The sequence below is a fragment of the Eulemur rufifrons genome, chromosome 19 (genome assembly GCF_041146395.1).
Source record: "Eulemur rufifrons isolate Redbay chromosome 19, OSU_ERuf_1, whole genome shotgun sequence".
Classification (NCBI taxonomy): domain Eukaryota; kingdom Metazoa; phylum Chordata; class Mammalia; order Primates; family Lemuridae; genus Eulemur; species Eulemur rufifrons.
This window is the reverse complement of record NC_091001.1, coordinates 22,189,869-22,206,786: the sequence shown is the minus strand read 5'-3', so window position 1 is coordinate 22,206,786 and position 16,918 is coordinate 22,189,869. Positions and strand designations below refer to the sequence as shown.

Sequence of the window (16,918 nt, the reverse complement as noted above, 5' to 3'; positions counted from 1 at the left end):
CCGAGGGGTTAAGGAGAAGTGACAATCAGCAGATGTTGATAGAAGAAAGACATTTCTGTCTTCTCGTTATAATTAGAGTCATTTGACTGTCTTCATGGACATTTGCACAGTTTTGCTTTTTCATTGTTAGTCATAAAAGGTCAGTGCATGGAAAATTAAGTTAATAGGGTCAGTACAATTTGATGAAAACTAGTTTTGGGGTTGTAACTTGGAGAAGATAGAGGGTAATGCACCTGATTATATGAGCTTTTTTTTTTTTTTTAGACATCTGTTCAGAATAAAACTTCTGTTCTTTTTTTCTAGGATACGTATAATAACCCTATAATTTACATCACTGAGCATGGGTTTCCCCAAAGTGACCCCGCGTCTCTTGATGACACTCACCGATGGGAGCATTTCAGACAGACATTTCAGGAACTATTCAAAGGTACCATTTGAAATGATGAAAGATCAATTGTGCAAACTTAATATAATTTTCCCATGTGCTTATTTGCATTCAGCAAAGACCAATGATTTTTGAAAGCTGAAATTCATGTAAATCAATGTAAAGCCATGTAATTAGGAAAGGAGAGAAAAACTATTTAGGAAAGAAGGGGGAGGATTTTGGCCTACCTTCAACCTCCTGAAATTGAATCAAGTAAAAAGTGACTATCTTCAGCACTTTGTGACTTCCGGGTGAAGGTGACAAGAATAGAAAGAGTGGTGGCTGTTGGGAAAGAATATTAATTATTACAAAAAAAATTAGCACTGATCAACTATAGCATGCTTATTTGCATATTTTAATATCCTACCTACCAAGAAATGAAATGATAGAATTGTTAAAGAACCTGAATTAAGCATTTGTGCAATACACTTCAAAATGGTATGAGTCTTCCATCAACATATGTCACATTTAAGCTGTAACCAAGCAGCCAGTTAGAAACAGCCTTTTGTCATACAGAATATGTGAGTTGTGTTTCAAGACAATATTATTATTCTGGTACTTCTTTTCCCTCCATGAAATTCTGTTCGTGTTTGAAAGCAAATTTGGAGCAATAATCTTTAACCGGTAATACAAATTTTTAGACCAGTTAGCCCCACCCCATCCACTACCTGTTAGCTAACTCTCGGAATGTTGTCTGTTACTTCCTAAATTTAATTCCTTCTTCCTAAAAAGGAATTATGTCATAGCAACAGAATCCGATGCAACATGAAGCTTTCAATTTCCTTATTTTACCATGATAGCCACACTTAGCTCTTATCATCCCATTTGAAAGATTCTGGAATTATTCTTTCCAAAATTATTCAGTATTATACTGGAAGCAGACAGAAGGAATTCTGGAAAGTTATGCAAACTGATCTCTTTTCAAAACCTGAAATATGTTGTCTGGATCCTTTACTCGGCCTGGAGTTTATTGGCACAGGGCAATTGGATTCCTACAATTTGACCCAAGTGAAAGAATTCTTCTTCTCGCTGGGAATTAACCTTCTGATAAAAGAGGAAAATTGCTAGTTTTCTAAGATTCCTCCCCACTTTTTCCTATAAATGGGTCCTATTATCAGTTAATCTGTTGATATTCCTATGCTTCATCCTGAAGAGCAGGTAGGCTAGTTAGTATCAGGCAGATTTATGGATGGATACAGGGAGCACAGAAGACATGTCTAAAATTGTTCTGTGCATTTTTGGGAAAAGAGGGATAAATAGAAATTGGCTTTTTTAAATTCCCAGCTTGTGTGCTCTGTTTAGTACTAATCATATAATGTCATTTCCTTGCTTCCTGAAATATTTTTATTTTTAAGCACTTTATATCATCTTTAATGCTAAAATCTCAGTGGTAGAGCCACAAACTAAGATGATTTGAAGACAGAAAAGTAACAGAGGTAAGAATGAAAAATGTGAGAATATTTGGAACAGGAGAGGAGAATAGGGTTAAGACACAAAATTCTGTCATTTCAACCTGTTGAATTTGTATTGTGTCTTTAAATTACTCAATGTAAAAAGTTTTATATATTGAAAATATTGATTTTTTTATTATTGCAAAATATTATGGGAGTACAAATGTTTTTAGTTACATGGATCGCTTTTGTAATGCTTGAGTCAGGGCTAAGTGTGTCCATCACACAGATAGTGTTCATTGTACCTATTAAGTAGATTTTCACCCATCCCCTCCTTTCCCCTCCCCCCTACTTCATTTCCACTGAGATTTACTTCCCTCTGTGCACATGTGCTCATCAGTTAGTTCCAGTTTAATAGTGAGCACATCTGGTGTTTCTTTTTCCATTCTTGTGATACTTCACTTAGGAGAATGGTCTCCAGTTCCATCCAAATTGTTGCAAAAGGCCTTAATTCATCCATCTTCATGGCTGAGTGGTATTCCATAGTATGCATATACCACATTTTGTTAATCCACTCATGAACTGATGGGCACTTGGGTTGATTACACATCTTTGCAATTTTGAACTGTGCTGCAATAAACATTCGAGTACAGGTGTCTTTTTGTTGAAATGACATCTTTTCCTTTGGGAAATACCAGTAGTAGGATTGCTGTATCAAACAGTAGGTCCACTTTTAGTTCTTTAAGGAATCTCTATACTATTTTCCATAGAGGTTGTACTAATTTGCAGTCCCATCAACAGTGTGTAAGTGTTCCTTTCTCTCTGCATCCACGCCAGCATCTATTGTTTTTGGACTTCTTAATAAAAGCCATTCTAACGGGGGCAAGGTGATATCTCATTGTGGTTTTAATTTGCATTTACCTGAAGAGAAAGGACCCAAATAAGCTCAATTAGAAATGAAAAAGGAGATATTACAACTGATACCACAGAAATACAAAATATCATGAGTGAATACTATGAAAATCTCTATGCACATAAACTTGGAAACATAGAGGAAATGGACAAATTCCTGGAAACACACAACCTCTCAAGACTCAATCAGGAAGAAGTAGAATTCCTGAACAGACCAATAATGAGCAACAAGATTGAAGCAGTACTAAAAAAGCTTCTATCAAAAACAACAAAAAGTCCCACACCAGATGGATTCACAGACCTAGACCTTTTTACTAGACCTACAAAGAAGAGCTGTACCCATACTGCGGATATTATTCCATAGCATTGAGAAGGAAGCCATTTTACTAGACCTACAAAGAAGAGCTGTACCCATACTGCAGATATTATTCCATAGCATTGAGAAGGAAGCCATCCTCCCCAACTCATTCTATGAAGCCAGTATCACCTTGATACTAAAGCCAGGAAAGGACACAAGAAAAAAGAAAACTATAGGCCAATATCCCTTATGAATATAGATGTAAAAGTCCTCAATAAAATACTAGCAAACTGAATTCAACAGCACATCAAAAAAATAAGCCACCATGACCAAGTGGGCTTCAGGGGATGCAAGGATGATTCAACATAAAACACCAATTGTTCACATCTATGTTCTCTTCTGAATTTTAATAATAGACTAGCTAGATTCATTGAAATTGACACATAATTATGATTTTTGTTTTGCCTTTTTTAAAAATGCCAACTTTAAAAATATGTAGAAATCTATATATTGACAAAAAACCTAGTAAGTATATTTATTTTGATCTGAGGATAGTGATAACTATTTTTCATATGTTCTCCTAGTGGACACAATTATTTTTTCTGTGGTAAAACTCTTTTTTCTACTAACCAATCCCCTCTCTTCTATGAAATATCCACCTCCACCTACCTACATGCTTCCCACAGGTAGAGCCATGCAAGTAGAATAAAATCCTGCTCCTTGTCAACAGATAATTGATTGGTCCAGATGTAGGCACATGACATGAGCTGGGCCAATCCCAGTTCTTCCCTCGGATTTAGAACTTGGACAAATCAGTTTGTTAGTTTCTTAGTCTGGGTTGGGGGATGTACCTTTATAGTTCATTGGTGGCTTTGTTCTACCTTATAAATGTAGGAGCAGTGAGAAGGGGAGATACCCACATGTTAAGGGGATTAGAGACAAAAAGCAGGGAGAACTTTCTCATGGCACTTGAGCCTCTGGTTTCAGGTTTTCCTGAGATCCAACTGTATTCCTGTCCTTGACAGCCATTACTTTTATGTATAATAAAGAGCTCTTTCTGCTTAACCTTATTGTAATTGAACTTCTATCTCTTGGAGCAAAAAGAGTTTTAATTGATATCATCATCTCATTTCCTTCTCAAAATGATGTATGAGGTCATTACTCTTACTTTACAGATGAGGAAACTGAGTTTTAAAGAGGCTAAGTTATTTACTCATGATCACAAAGTGAATAAACAGTATTCCCTGAAACAAGGTAGAATAAGTGTGTATTATTATTATTATTAATTATTTTGGTGTTAGATATGATCTGCCAATTCAAGACTTCCTGAGTCAAAGTGCTTGTTTGTCTCACCACCCAGAACTTTTTTCTTAGATTTGGTGTTCTGTACTTGTATATATTCTTTGAAAGTGTGTCATGCTGTCTCTGAAAGAGCCAACAGGTTCTGTGACCTTGGACAAAGCTCAGCCATGCCATATCCTACCTCTCATTAGAAGAGCAGAGCTGAATTTACTAATTGATTTTTTGAGACTCCTCTGAGTTAGCACTGATGATCTTGGTTGGCAAGAACTTTACTACTAACAAGCACCCTGTGAGCAATTAAAAATAATAACAGACCAACAAAGACATTCATGGGAAGTGCTGCAGGTGAGAGCTCACCAAAACTGAGGGAGTCAGATGGATGATGGCTTTGTGATTCCCATGAACAAAGCGTTGCCTCCAACATCACGCATATGGACAGGCACATAATGACACTATAGTTGGATCAATGGTGTCCGCTTGGAAGTCTTACTGATCCCTTCAGGTAAAATCCCACAGCAATTAATTGAACAGTAAAAAGTAAGCTAATGTTTCTGTTTCCTTTTGGGAAAGGAGAAATAAAAGAGAGGACAAATGTCATTTTGATAAAAAAAAAGAGAGAAATCAGCTAGTCCCTTTTTAATCATTGCATTGTTTAATTATATATAAATACCTTTAAATAGGTTATATTTTAATTAATGTAGATATAGACAATTGTAAAACAACACCCAAAACTTGAAATAATGTATAACTAGACTTGCATTCTAGCTGTGCAAATTAGTTAATGAGGGGGCTTTGGTAAATTCTCAACCTATCTAAACCTTGGTTGTTTCTATAAAAGTGGGAATAATTCTTTTCTTGGTAGGTTGTTATAAAGATTCTATTTAATGAGCTATTGAGTAAAAAACCCCTAGTAACTGTCTGGCATATAGTAGGTCCTTAACCAATGATTACTCTTAAAAATATACCTATTACCTCCAAGATATTTTCCTTGTTACTTTGGAAAAATGCCATTCCAAGAGTTATCTTTCTATTCATCCACCACTCCCTCTAAGGTATAGCAAAATATCTCCCCACATCTACATGTTTCTCTGTCATTCTTTTCGAGGCATCACGGGCTGTGTTTTGTAGCACTGGTCCTCTGGCCATTTCCGGTCCGAATTGTGTGGAGGAGAAATGAACAACCCGATTCATTATTTCCCCCTGAGAGGTGACCAGATTAGGTGAGAAGTCAAATCATTGACAGCAGAAACAGTTGTCAAACAACTGGGAATTTCTCTGCCGCATGAATCTTTGTATAAATTTGGGATTAAATGATCTTCAAATAGTTCACCTTTTCTCACATCATAGAAATCTTTATTATATTCATAAAATTTATACCGGTCCTTAATACTCCAGAGCCAGTGGACAATTTTGAGTTCATACCTAAATGCACACAGATGGGTACTTCTATAATCTAAATGTTATTATGGGAGGGGAGGAAGTGGGTGGAGCCAGGGGAGGTTGGAGCAATGGGCAAAACTCCACCCACTAAATTCCCCTAAAAGGGGACTGGAGCTGTGTCCAGCCTGTTCCTCATGTGTACCCAGACTGTGTCTACTTTTAGCCTTGCTCGGGTTCTCTCCCCCTGCCTAGATGCCTTGCTCTTTGCTCTCTGCCTTCTTCTTGGCCCATTCCTGACTGAAGTCTGGGAAGACACGGGCTTGAAACCTGGTTCTGCCACTTATGAGCCCAATAACTTTGGGAAAATTCTGAAAGCAGGCAACACTTCAGTCATCTCATCTATAAAATGGGGATAATAAGAGCATCCATCTTCTAAAGCCTGGTGAAAAAATGAATCAGATAATGCTTATAATGCCTAAACTAAGTCTGGCACATCACCCAGGATTCTATAAATGATGGCTACATTTTTTTTGGGGGGGAAGATTCCTATAAATCCTCTGAGCTGTGTCTTTTTTATAATTCTGTCTTCAGCCCTGAGCACCATGCCTGCTATATAGTAGTGTTTTACACATGTCTGGTGAACTTGGTTGTGTCTACCAGGGAAGGGTTAGTTCATAGATAATGAGAAATAAATGATTAAATGATTGGGAACTATATTTTCTTTCCCTAAAGAAATATACCCCACACAGGAAAAAAAAAAAAAAAAATGCAGCCTTCTGGAAAGTTTCTGAGCCAGCTCAACTTTCCAGTCAGATCCATGCCTGAGTTAGCACAGCAGTAGATGATTGCAGAGAAGGTTTGTTAATGACCAGCTTTAGGCTTTTAATGACAAAACCCCTCAGCAAGATGTCATCGAAGTTATTGAAGACTTCACTGAAAGTGTTGAAGCTGATACATTGTAACAAGAAGGTTATAAATCTTGCAGCTTGGGTATACCACCAAGACAAGATGCTGAGCACAGAATCACCCTGCTGCTGTCTGTCAGCATTCTTCCTCCCCCACCTTTCCCCCTTCCCACCGAGAGCCTGCAAAGGAGAAATACATCCATTTCCCAAAGTAGTGCAGACCTGGCAGCCACCTGCCTATGCCAATTTCGGATCGCAGAGGCCCATTTAACTGGACAAAATGTGTTAAGCACCTGTGTTTTTCTAAATGTGCATAAAAAATACTGAGAATTAAGGAAAGAGCTCAAAGGTTAATACACTGACCTTTCAGAAACACTAACCAATTAAAAATCAATTGCAAGCTCAGAATGGAGACCCAAAAACCTGAATGTATTAAAATAGATTCCCACCCTGTATCTATTGTTTCACTGCTTCTCAAAGGACACCTTTGTCAATGTGGCCCCTATAAAGCAGTTCATCTCATAGCTCCCGAAGGGCCCATGTGAAATATGCATGTTTGGCTTTGGGTCCGTGTGGGGTGGAATTTGGATGGACTGGGCACTGCTAGCAGGGCCATTCTCAGCTGCGTTGCCTGGCTGCTAGCAGTGCAACGAGGGGCCATGTCGGAACACAGCAGGGAGAATGAGGTTCAAAGGCTGGGCACGAGCCTTGTTAGTGGGTGCTAGTATACAGACTTGTACAATTTTTGTTTTTTTTATTTTTTAATTGACAAAAATTATATCTATTTTTTGTGTACAATGTACTGTTTTGAAATATGTGTACACTGTAGAATGGCTAAATTGAGCTAATTAATATATGTTTTCCCTCACATACTTACCATTTTTTTTTCGTGGTGAGAACACTTAAAAATCTACTCTTTTGGCAATTTTCAAAAATACAACACATTGTTATTAATTATAATCACTATGTTGTACAATAAGTCCCTTGAATTTATTCCTCCTATCTAACTGAAATAGTGTATCCTTTGAAACAACATCTCCTGAATCCTCCCACCTCCAGCCGCTGGTAACCACCATTCAACTCTCTGCTTCTACGAAGTTCATGTTTTTAGGTTTCACATACAATTTGAGATCATCTTTTTGTGCCTGGCTTATTTCACTTAACAATGTTGCTGCAAATGGCAGTATTTTCTGCTTTTCCAAGGATCGATAGTCTTCCATTGTGTATGTCGACCACATTCCCCCTATACATTCAGTCACTGATGGACACTTAGGTTGATTCCGTATCCTGGGTATTGTGAATAATGCTGAAATGATCATGGGAGTGTGTGTGGATATGTCTTTGACATAACTGATTTCATTCCTTTGGATATAGACCCAATATCTATAGTGGGATTGCTGGATCATATGGTAATTCTATTTGTGGAATTTGAAAAGTCATGAAAAAGACAATCTCCAATGTTTGTGTCCCACCAACCTACAAACTTAGACCACACTTAAACTCAGACAGCCAGAGATTACAGGGTTAACCTTCAGCAGAGATATGCCACATGGCCTTCCTCTCCTTCTTCCTCCTACTCCCATGCCGTGACATACCTGCTGCTCTCTCTCCCTGTTGTGAAGTGTGGCAGAGTAGAAAGTGTGGCAGTGAAAGTCTACAGGGTCTGGAGAGGAAAGAGTGGGACTGAGTCCTGTGTTCTAGTGGTGTCTTTGGGTGACTGCTGTGACAGTGTGATCTGTTTAAGGGTTTGTAGAGAACATGTACTATGAGCAAGCAATTCGTGTAGTGCTCAGTAAAGCTCAGAGTAAGACCTGCGCACACACACACACACCCACACACACACACAGATATATGTATATTTTTCTGATGAGCTGCTTCACCAGACTTCCAGGTGAGGTGCACACTGATATGACCAGAGACATACACCATTGAGCAGGCACATCCTCGTAGAAACGTACTTGCCCATGTGAGAAGCAGCTCAGCACATGTCAGAAAATCTGCCCTTGAGCTTTCCGACTGGAAGCCATTCTTTATTTTCTTTGTCTGTAGCATCCTAATAGCTATGCTGTGCCACAACTGATGAACATCATTTGGGCTTCCTTTTAACTCAGTTTTAACTGCTCTGAGGCAATAATTATTAATACTTAAACTCTCCCACCACCACAGGCCTAGCAAATTTTAAGAGTACTACAAAGCTGTACAAAAAAAGTTCAAATGATTCCAAACTGATCCTCTATTTTTTTATGAGAATCTGCCCAGTAGTGTTTGTGAGCAAGCAGTTTTATTTTTATAACTGTGAAAGAGACCTATCACTAAAACAATTAAAGTATAAATTATCTGAAGAAGATCTACCTTTCCAATATGAAAAGTTGACTGAATGAAAACTGGAAAAAGAGGGGAAAAGAGGAAGGATTCAACACTGGTTTTTAAGAATCATTCCAGGAGAGAGTCCCGTGGGAACGTTCAAGTGATTAGGGGGCTACTGGAATCGAGGGAAGGTGAATTTCTCAGGTTGTCCCCAGGGTATAGATGAATTGGTCCTCAAGTCTCTGTTTCCATTAGCTCTTATTTTCCGATCTCCAAAATAACCTGGTTAGTACCTGCCTCTTAGTCATCCTTGGAGTGGAAAAACACTGCTTTGGAATGTGGCCAATGGAGTTCATCTTAGTGTGATTGACGGGGTTGCCTGGATACCTGTGTTAAGAAGGATTCTGTTGGATAGCTGTGGGCTCATGGAAAGAATGAAGAGAAGTGGATGGCCAGGCGTTAGCTGGCTCATGTTAAGGAAACTTAACACGAGTTTTCCAAAGCTTGGAAAGGTATATTCACCATTATAAATGAATACACTGGCATTAAGTTTTGTAAATGAAGATCTTGCAGCTTCATCAGTGGGGATTAGCTCTGGGGGCAGTAAATAAAAGAACTTATAAATTTGCAGTGATGATTATTAGACCTTAGGCAGTATTGAGCTTATCAGTTCTATAGCATCCTGTCTGTGGTCTTCTTGTCTTACCTTTTCATAACTTTGACATTGCTCATGCTGGACAGTAGCTCTACAGTTACTGAAAATGTTGTTTCTGCCAGCTTTCAGAGTTGTAATTGTGTGGATCATTGGTTAACTCCATCCTATCTTATTTTTTCAATAGTAAGCCTAGCATTGTGTAGAAAAAAGTCAGCTATATTATGAATAAAAATATAAAAAATTGTTGCCATAACTTCTTCATGGGCTCCCTGCTTAACTAAGGCCATGTCACAATTAAATACTTGTTGAATAAGACAATGGAATAGATGGAATTTAAGAGACACTTTGATTCCTGAAGACAATATCCACTACAACCCTTGAAAAAAAAGAAGAAAACCATTTTCAGAAGAAAATGAAAGTTATTAAAAGGTATAAGCAGTCATAGGCAAGAGCAGTGTACCTAAAGATTTTACTCACCATTTTTTAAAGACAAAATTCTGACCAGAATAAAATTCTGTAGTTTTGAGCAATATACTTAGCATTCAGTAAATGCTCAGTAAATGTTTAATGAGTGACAAGGAGATTGAGTCTACATTAGCAGGAAAACTGAATTACTTCTGGGAATTTCAATGAAATATTCCATTTATACCACCATTATGCTTTTTTTTTTATTATTTTTATAGAAGTGGCAGATTGCTTAAACTATTATGAATAATTTTTATGCATTGGTGTTAAATATGGATGTTAATTATACCTTTTTGATATTAAACTTGGGTTTGAGGTGATAATTTAAATATATGCTAGAGTTTTTAAGTTCTTTTTACATAAATGCTTTTAACCTCTCTGTGCCTCAGTTTCTTCATTTAAAAAATAAGAGTTGAATTAGCTGATCTTTTGGGATCTTGCCAACTTAAGAATTTTGTGACCTTCTACAGATTCTTTCTGAAGAAGTATGTCACGGATCACATTTTATTAGAACTCTTGTTAATTTCTTAGGCTATAAAATTAAGTCTAAGAAATTATAATTAATGGCATTTTTTAAAACTCTCTTCATGCTTTTTATCCAGATACCTAATTTGAAATTTAACACCCTTCTTATATGGACATAAAATTAGACCTTGCTGTTCAATGCACTGTTTCTATTGATATTGATTCAGGTTCTAGGTAACATTTCCTTGACCTTCAATCTGACTGTTTCCTCTTCTGTTCACTCACATTGAAAATGAACCTCACTTTTTCCCTGAGAAAGTTATCCCTTGGTGTTCGTAGAGTCAGAAGGGCACCTCATATTTAAGTTTAACAGAGTTATTAGAATGAGCATAAAATATCAGAGAGAAAACCAGACGAACAAATCAGTTCAAAGCATTAATATAAAATCCCCAGCTGAACAACTGCACAGCAGTTACACACACCAGTAGTGAAATCACCTTTCAAAACACAATAGTGGCAAGCAGCACCTAATTTATTAAGTTTTAAGACAGTTAATTATGATTTTTTCAAACTTTGCCATAAATGCATAATTTAATTGTGTTAAGCAATGCAGTAATTTCAATTTTCCTTAAACTTAGCTTGAGCATGAAACCTTTGTCTCTGGGTGAGATCCCAAATTAGAAGGAGGAATCAAGTTGCAGCATTTTCAGAATTATAGTTCCACCATAATTCTGTGTAGAGACTTCACAGAGGGGAAATCTGTTTTTCTATTCTGACTCCTGAGCATAGACTCTATTCCAATCAGGGCTGCTTTTACCCCCAGTTACTGTTTAGGTAGCATTTTCTTCAATACAATGAAAATGTCAGGCTTGTGCTAGAAATGAAAATACTTTCTTTTGGACTAGAAAGTAATTCTCAAGACTTATCAGGAAAGGCTATGTGCAGAGGTAGGGGAAGGAGGCCTGTCTGTGTGAATAGGGTCATTTCATCAACAACAAAGTCTCCTGTGTGTGAATGAGATTAGCTAATGAAACAGTATCATGGCCTGAGATTATTTTGTGCCGTTCTAAAGTTCAGCCACATTTCCCCCCCTTGTTTGTGAAAGTCCATTAGAGGAATCCCTGCCTGCTTTAAAGATAAGTAAAGCCATTTTGGGTGGAGGAAGAAAAGGCATTTGAACCTTGAAGAATTTTAATTGGTGCTGGTGAGTGAAGGTGAACAAGAAGCCATGAATGTTTAAGGTGAAAACATTAATGAGTTGAGGACTAAAAAGTAGATAATGGGAGTAGGACGAGAGGAGGAATGTATTACATATACCGGCGAAATAACCTTTTTTCTCTCCTGACATCACGGGGAATTCATTTCTTTAATAGATTTAAACCTAATCCAAAGTCTTAAATAATTATAAACGACCATGTTCTTTTATGAGTAATAGTCAAGTCAAATATGTTTTATAGCTAAAAATGAGTAGAATCATAAAAAAATTAGATCTTCACATAAAATGTGAGTAAATGAGTCTATTTTAAGTATATACATTTATTAGTAGATCATTTTTATGTGGCTGAGGTTATGCTGGTTTAGCCTCTTAAAACATTTTTCTTCCAAAGATGTTTGGGATGTGTTCTTGATACTTTGAGCAGCCACACTTAAAAAAAAAGAAAAAAAAAATCCTACAAAATATTTTATGGTCAAAATTTACTGCTCTGATGAATACATGGCTCAGAAAAATTCTTTAAGACTCCTAGAAAAACAAACAGCATGACCCATTGATTGTGTACCCGTTTTGTACAGAAAGGCAGAAAATTTTATGAATACTTTTATGCAACACAGATTTGCTCACTTCACATAGTGAAAGAGCATATTCTTTAAAGAGAGATCTGTGTTCAAAACCTGGCTCTGACACCCTTTCATGTTGTTAATCTTAGGCAAGTTATTCTATTAATACCTCTATGAATATCAGTTCTTCATCTCTGAAAATTTATATTCGGTGAGGACTAATAATATACTTTGTATGTTAGAGAAATGCTTAACACATAAATCCTCCAAATAATAACAACTGCAGTGAATTCTTTGTTACCCAGCATCTGTTAACCAGGATTTTAGAAAAACTGTGACTTCCTGCATAGTCATCAAGCACTGATAATTTATGCTTCTCTTGATGACCCCGAAATGCATTCTGAATAATTAGAGAAAGATTAAATTCTAATCAGTTTAGTTTCAGTGTTAAGTGTATTTTAATTTATTCTCATTCTTTAAAAATTTGTAATCTTTCTGCATGTGGTAACAATTAACAGAAACCATTTGATTAGCTGGAGCACGACATTTCCTGACTATCTGACTAATAAAGAGTTTATTGTATATTGTTGGAATCTAAACTCTGCCCTATGGACAAACTGGGCATTTGCTGGGTGGATTCACCTCATACTGGTCTTATAGCCAATCTCAGACCCAATGTGTTGACTGGTGGAAATTTTAGAATTAATCTTTAAGTATACTCGGACAACTGTCTTAGAGTCTACACATGACTCTTTTTGCATATAATTTTGATCACAGGCCTTAGTCCTGGTGACCCTTTTTGATTTGGTACAGATGAGTAACTCCATCTTCCAGCCCTGAGGTTGTCTGTTCTTTTCCTATGGATTTCTAGAGATGGACATCTCAGCAGACATTAGTAATCAATCCATCTTGGTGTTTCATCTACCTTTACTCTCATCCAATCATGTTTTAGACTTATTTTCACTAGGCTTTTTAGGTTGTATAACCTTCCTCATGAAAACTTCACTGTGCATTTTATCATTTTTGTGGTTCTTTGAACTTTCAACATTTCTTTCCATTCGTCTCCTCCTTCCGCACACATACTGATGTCATATGCTGCCTTAAAACGTGGCTTAACACCTGATTTGTGTTCAAAATAGTCTCCTTAAAAAATGTATCGATATTATTGTTCCTTTGTCATCTCAATTATTATGGCAACTTTTCAAGCAAGCAGATTGATTTTCGTGGTTCAATTGATCAGCATACGACATAGTAATTGTCAGTCCCCTTTTGTCTCCCTCATTCTGCCTTCCTTTAAATCTCTGCCCTACCCTGAAATTCCTCTTTGCAACCTGACAGTCTTCTCTTCCGTAATGCCCTTCACATCGCAGCTGACATCCCCCATATTGTGAAGTCAGGAAGAGGCTGATTGTTTCCTTTAAAGGGAGAGTGAGGCCAAGGGACAAAACAGAGGATGAAGAGTTAATTTTGCACCCGAAGTCCAGGCAACTCTTGAATTTCGTGTGAAGGGCAGGATTGGTTAGGGTGCTCTTGTCAAAATGCAGAAGCTTCTTTGGCAACCTCTGAGTGGGTGCCTGGTGAGGGTAGAAAGCCTGAGTGCCTCACCAGGAAGCAACGTTTAGAATTCTACTCGAAACCTGATTTCTCTAAGACCAAACTCACAGGGAAGCTCTAGTTTAGTTGTCCAGGTAAGTTGCTGTTACTGCTACTATGTGTAATTTCTCCCCAAAGTGGTTTTTTTCATTGTTTAGGCACATATGAAAATTCAGCAACTCAACAGTATAGCTATCACTGTTAGTCTAGCTACAGCACACCTCTATCCATTTGACTACTGCAAGCATGTTTCATATTCGACAGGCCATATTTACATTGTTGGGATATTTTGAATCTTTGGGAACTATGATTTTGAACCTTGGTATGTTTGAATGGTCAATTGCAATGCTTTATTGAATAGATTTCTTTAACAAAATGTGAAATTTTTGTAAGTATAGCATAAGATCACCTGGCAGAACAAATGCATTTATAATATGTTAATATAAAATGTGAAACTTTAAGAACAGTCACGAAATTGAAGTTAAAATATCTACACTAGCTTTCTGTACAGATACATTGTTAGTCATGGAAACGCCATATTAAATACATGTGTTGGACAATTGTTGAAAGCCATTTATATATCTTATTGTTTAACTTTAGACATTTCTAACACTGGATTCTCTCATAAATATGTGTAACTATATTCACTCTAAGTAATTTAGTGCTTTCTTTTTATTTAAAGTATATTTTCTTTTTAAAAAATGTTCTTTTTGTGTTCCTATCCTAAAAATATTTTTTGGTTAACATAAATACAGTAATCCCCTTTTTATCAGCGGTTTCATTTTCTATGATTTCAGTTACCTGAGGTCAACAGCAGTGCAAAGTTAATAAATGAAAAAATTCCAAAAATAAACAATTCATAAGTTTTAAATTGTTTGCCATTTTGAGTAGCATAATTACATTTTGCACCTTCTGGCTCCATCCTACCCGGGATGTGAATCATCCCTTTGTCCAGAGTATCCACGCTGCTGATGCTACCTGCTTGTGAGTCACAAGGCAGCCATCTGGGTTATCAGATACTGTCGCAGTATCACAGTGCTTCTGTTTGAGGAATCCTTATTTTACTTGATAATGGCCTCAAAGTGCAAGAGTAGTGATGCTAGCAATTTGGATATGCCAAAGAGAAGCCATAAAGTGTTTCCTTTACGTAAGAAGGCAAAAATTCTCAAATAAATAAGGAAAGAAAAAATCTATATGCCGATGTGCTAAGATTTACGATAAGAATGAATCTTCTATCTGTGAAATTGTGAAGAAGGAAAAAGAAAATAATGCATAGTATACATAGGGTTTGGTACTTTCCACGGTTTTAGGCATTCACTGGGGGTCTTGGCACGTATCTTCCTCAGATAAGAGGAGACCACTCTCCTGTAAAATCTTTGTTACTCAGAATAATGGAAGGGAGGACAGTTAAGAAATGCCAGTTTCAATTTGTTGAGAGGTATTAATTTTTGTCAATTATTGAAGATGGACCATTTTATTACATTCAAGTTTTTGATAAAAAGAAATACCAGCTAGTAAACCAGGAGCAGGGAAGGAAAAGGGAGAATGCAAGCGTCCTAACCATAGGAGTGGACTGAAAACTGGCTCATAGCTACCTGGCATACAAGTCAAAAGGGATTCACCATTAATTTTCAAATTGTGCTCTCGGGAGCCTTAAGTTCCATGGAGGCATCTTTGGGGACTCTGTCAGGTTGCATGGAGGGAGTGTGAAAAAGCAGAGCTTCAGGGCACCTCAGCTTTTATTGGTTGTATATATTAGGCATCCATAAAAATTTTCATTTGAAAGAAAGACTCTGGTGCTAAAAAAGGAAAAATTGGAAAACCACGGAATAATAGGGATCTCATTATGGGCGGGTGGGGAAGATACATCGTAGCTCCTTTGGGGAAATAAAGCTTAACTTCCTTTCTCTTTAACTTTAAAAGGAAATGAGTTATTTCAAACACAAGAAAAATACAGGTAGCCATATAACTATGGCCCAGATTTAACAATGTTAATATTTTGCCACATATATTTTACATTACAAAAAGAAATGGTATTATTGACCCAGGTGAAGCTCCTTTGTATTTTTCCTGAATTTCTCCTTTCTTTCCTCCCTCACTTGGGGTAACTCTAATCTTGAAGTTGAAGTGTATCTACCTGTGCACTACCTACACATTTGGTTCAAATATAAATGCCCATGGCCTATTCATATGTTTTCTGCATTGTTCTATTTATGTAAATGAATAAATTGTCACATTACACACATCTGCTTTCAACATTACGTTCAGTGAGATTTATCCATATTGATACTTTAAGCTCTAATTCATTCTTTTTAGTGGATCTATAGTATTCTGATGTGTGAATAGACCACATTTATCCATTCTCCTACTGGTGGATATTTGGGGTCTTTCCTTTTTTTTTTTTTTTTTCATTTTTACAAACAGTGTTGCACTGAATATCCTTAGGTAGCTCCACGTTTAAAAGGCATTTCCTATGTGGGAGTTTATGAAGCAGCACTGTTGCTGGCCCACATGATGTCTTTGTACCCTTCCTCAAAACACTACATTTTCTAGAAAATGGTTGCAAAGACTACACAAATCTACAATGGCTTTATATCTAGAGTTGTGCACTCAGATTTCTATATAATCAGAAATAGTAGTCCTGTAGGTAGGGGATGCTATAGTGTAAAAAACTGTAGGATATAAGGAGTTTGGGTCAATTAGTGTGCTTTCTAGGTTAGAGACTAATCTAAATAAAAGATTTTTGTTTAGTCTTTACATGAGGTTTTTCTAACCAAAGGAAGGGGCTGGGAAATTTTATCTTCTTCAGAGATCATGTGTTGCAAATGGAGAGCACAAGGAGGGGGCATAAGACTTTTGATTTTTCCCAAGTTACAGGACCAGTGGAAGGGCTGAGTGATGCTGTAGGGGGGCCTTATCCATCAGTTTTGCCCTTTCCAGAATATAGCCCTCAAGCCCCTTCTATGTAGACAAGTATACCGGGCAAGCTTCTACCAGACTTCACATGTTAACACAACACTATGCTTTCGAGGTAGGTAAGTTGCC

The 16,918-nt window shown here is 37.0% G+C and overlaps 1 protein-coding gene across 2 annotated transcripts in view; it reads left to right on the top strand.

The window, feature by feature from the left end:
* Positions 1 to 16,918, top strand: part of LOC138400288 (cytosolic beta-glucosidase) — a 105,690-nt gene that overhangs the window by 49,488 nt on the left and 39,284 nt on the right. For both annotated transcript variants that reach the window (XM_069495328.1, XM_069495326.1), the window contains exon 4: positions 304 to 427. In XM_069495328.1, coding sequence (XP_069351429.1) covers positions 304 to 427 — 124 coding nt within the window. The remainder of the gene's footprint in view (positions 1 to 303; positions 428 to 16,918) is intronic.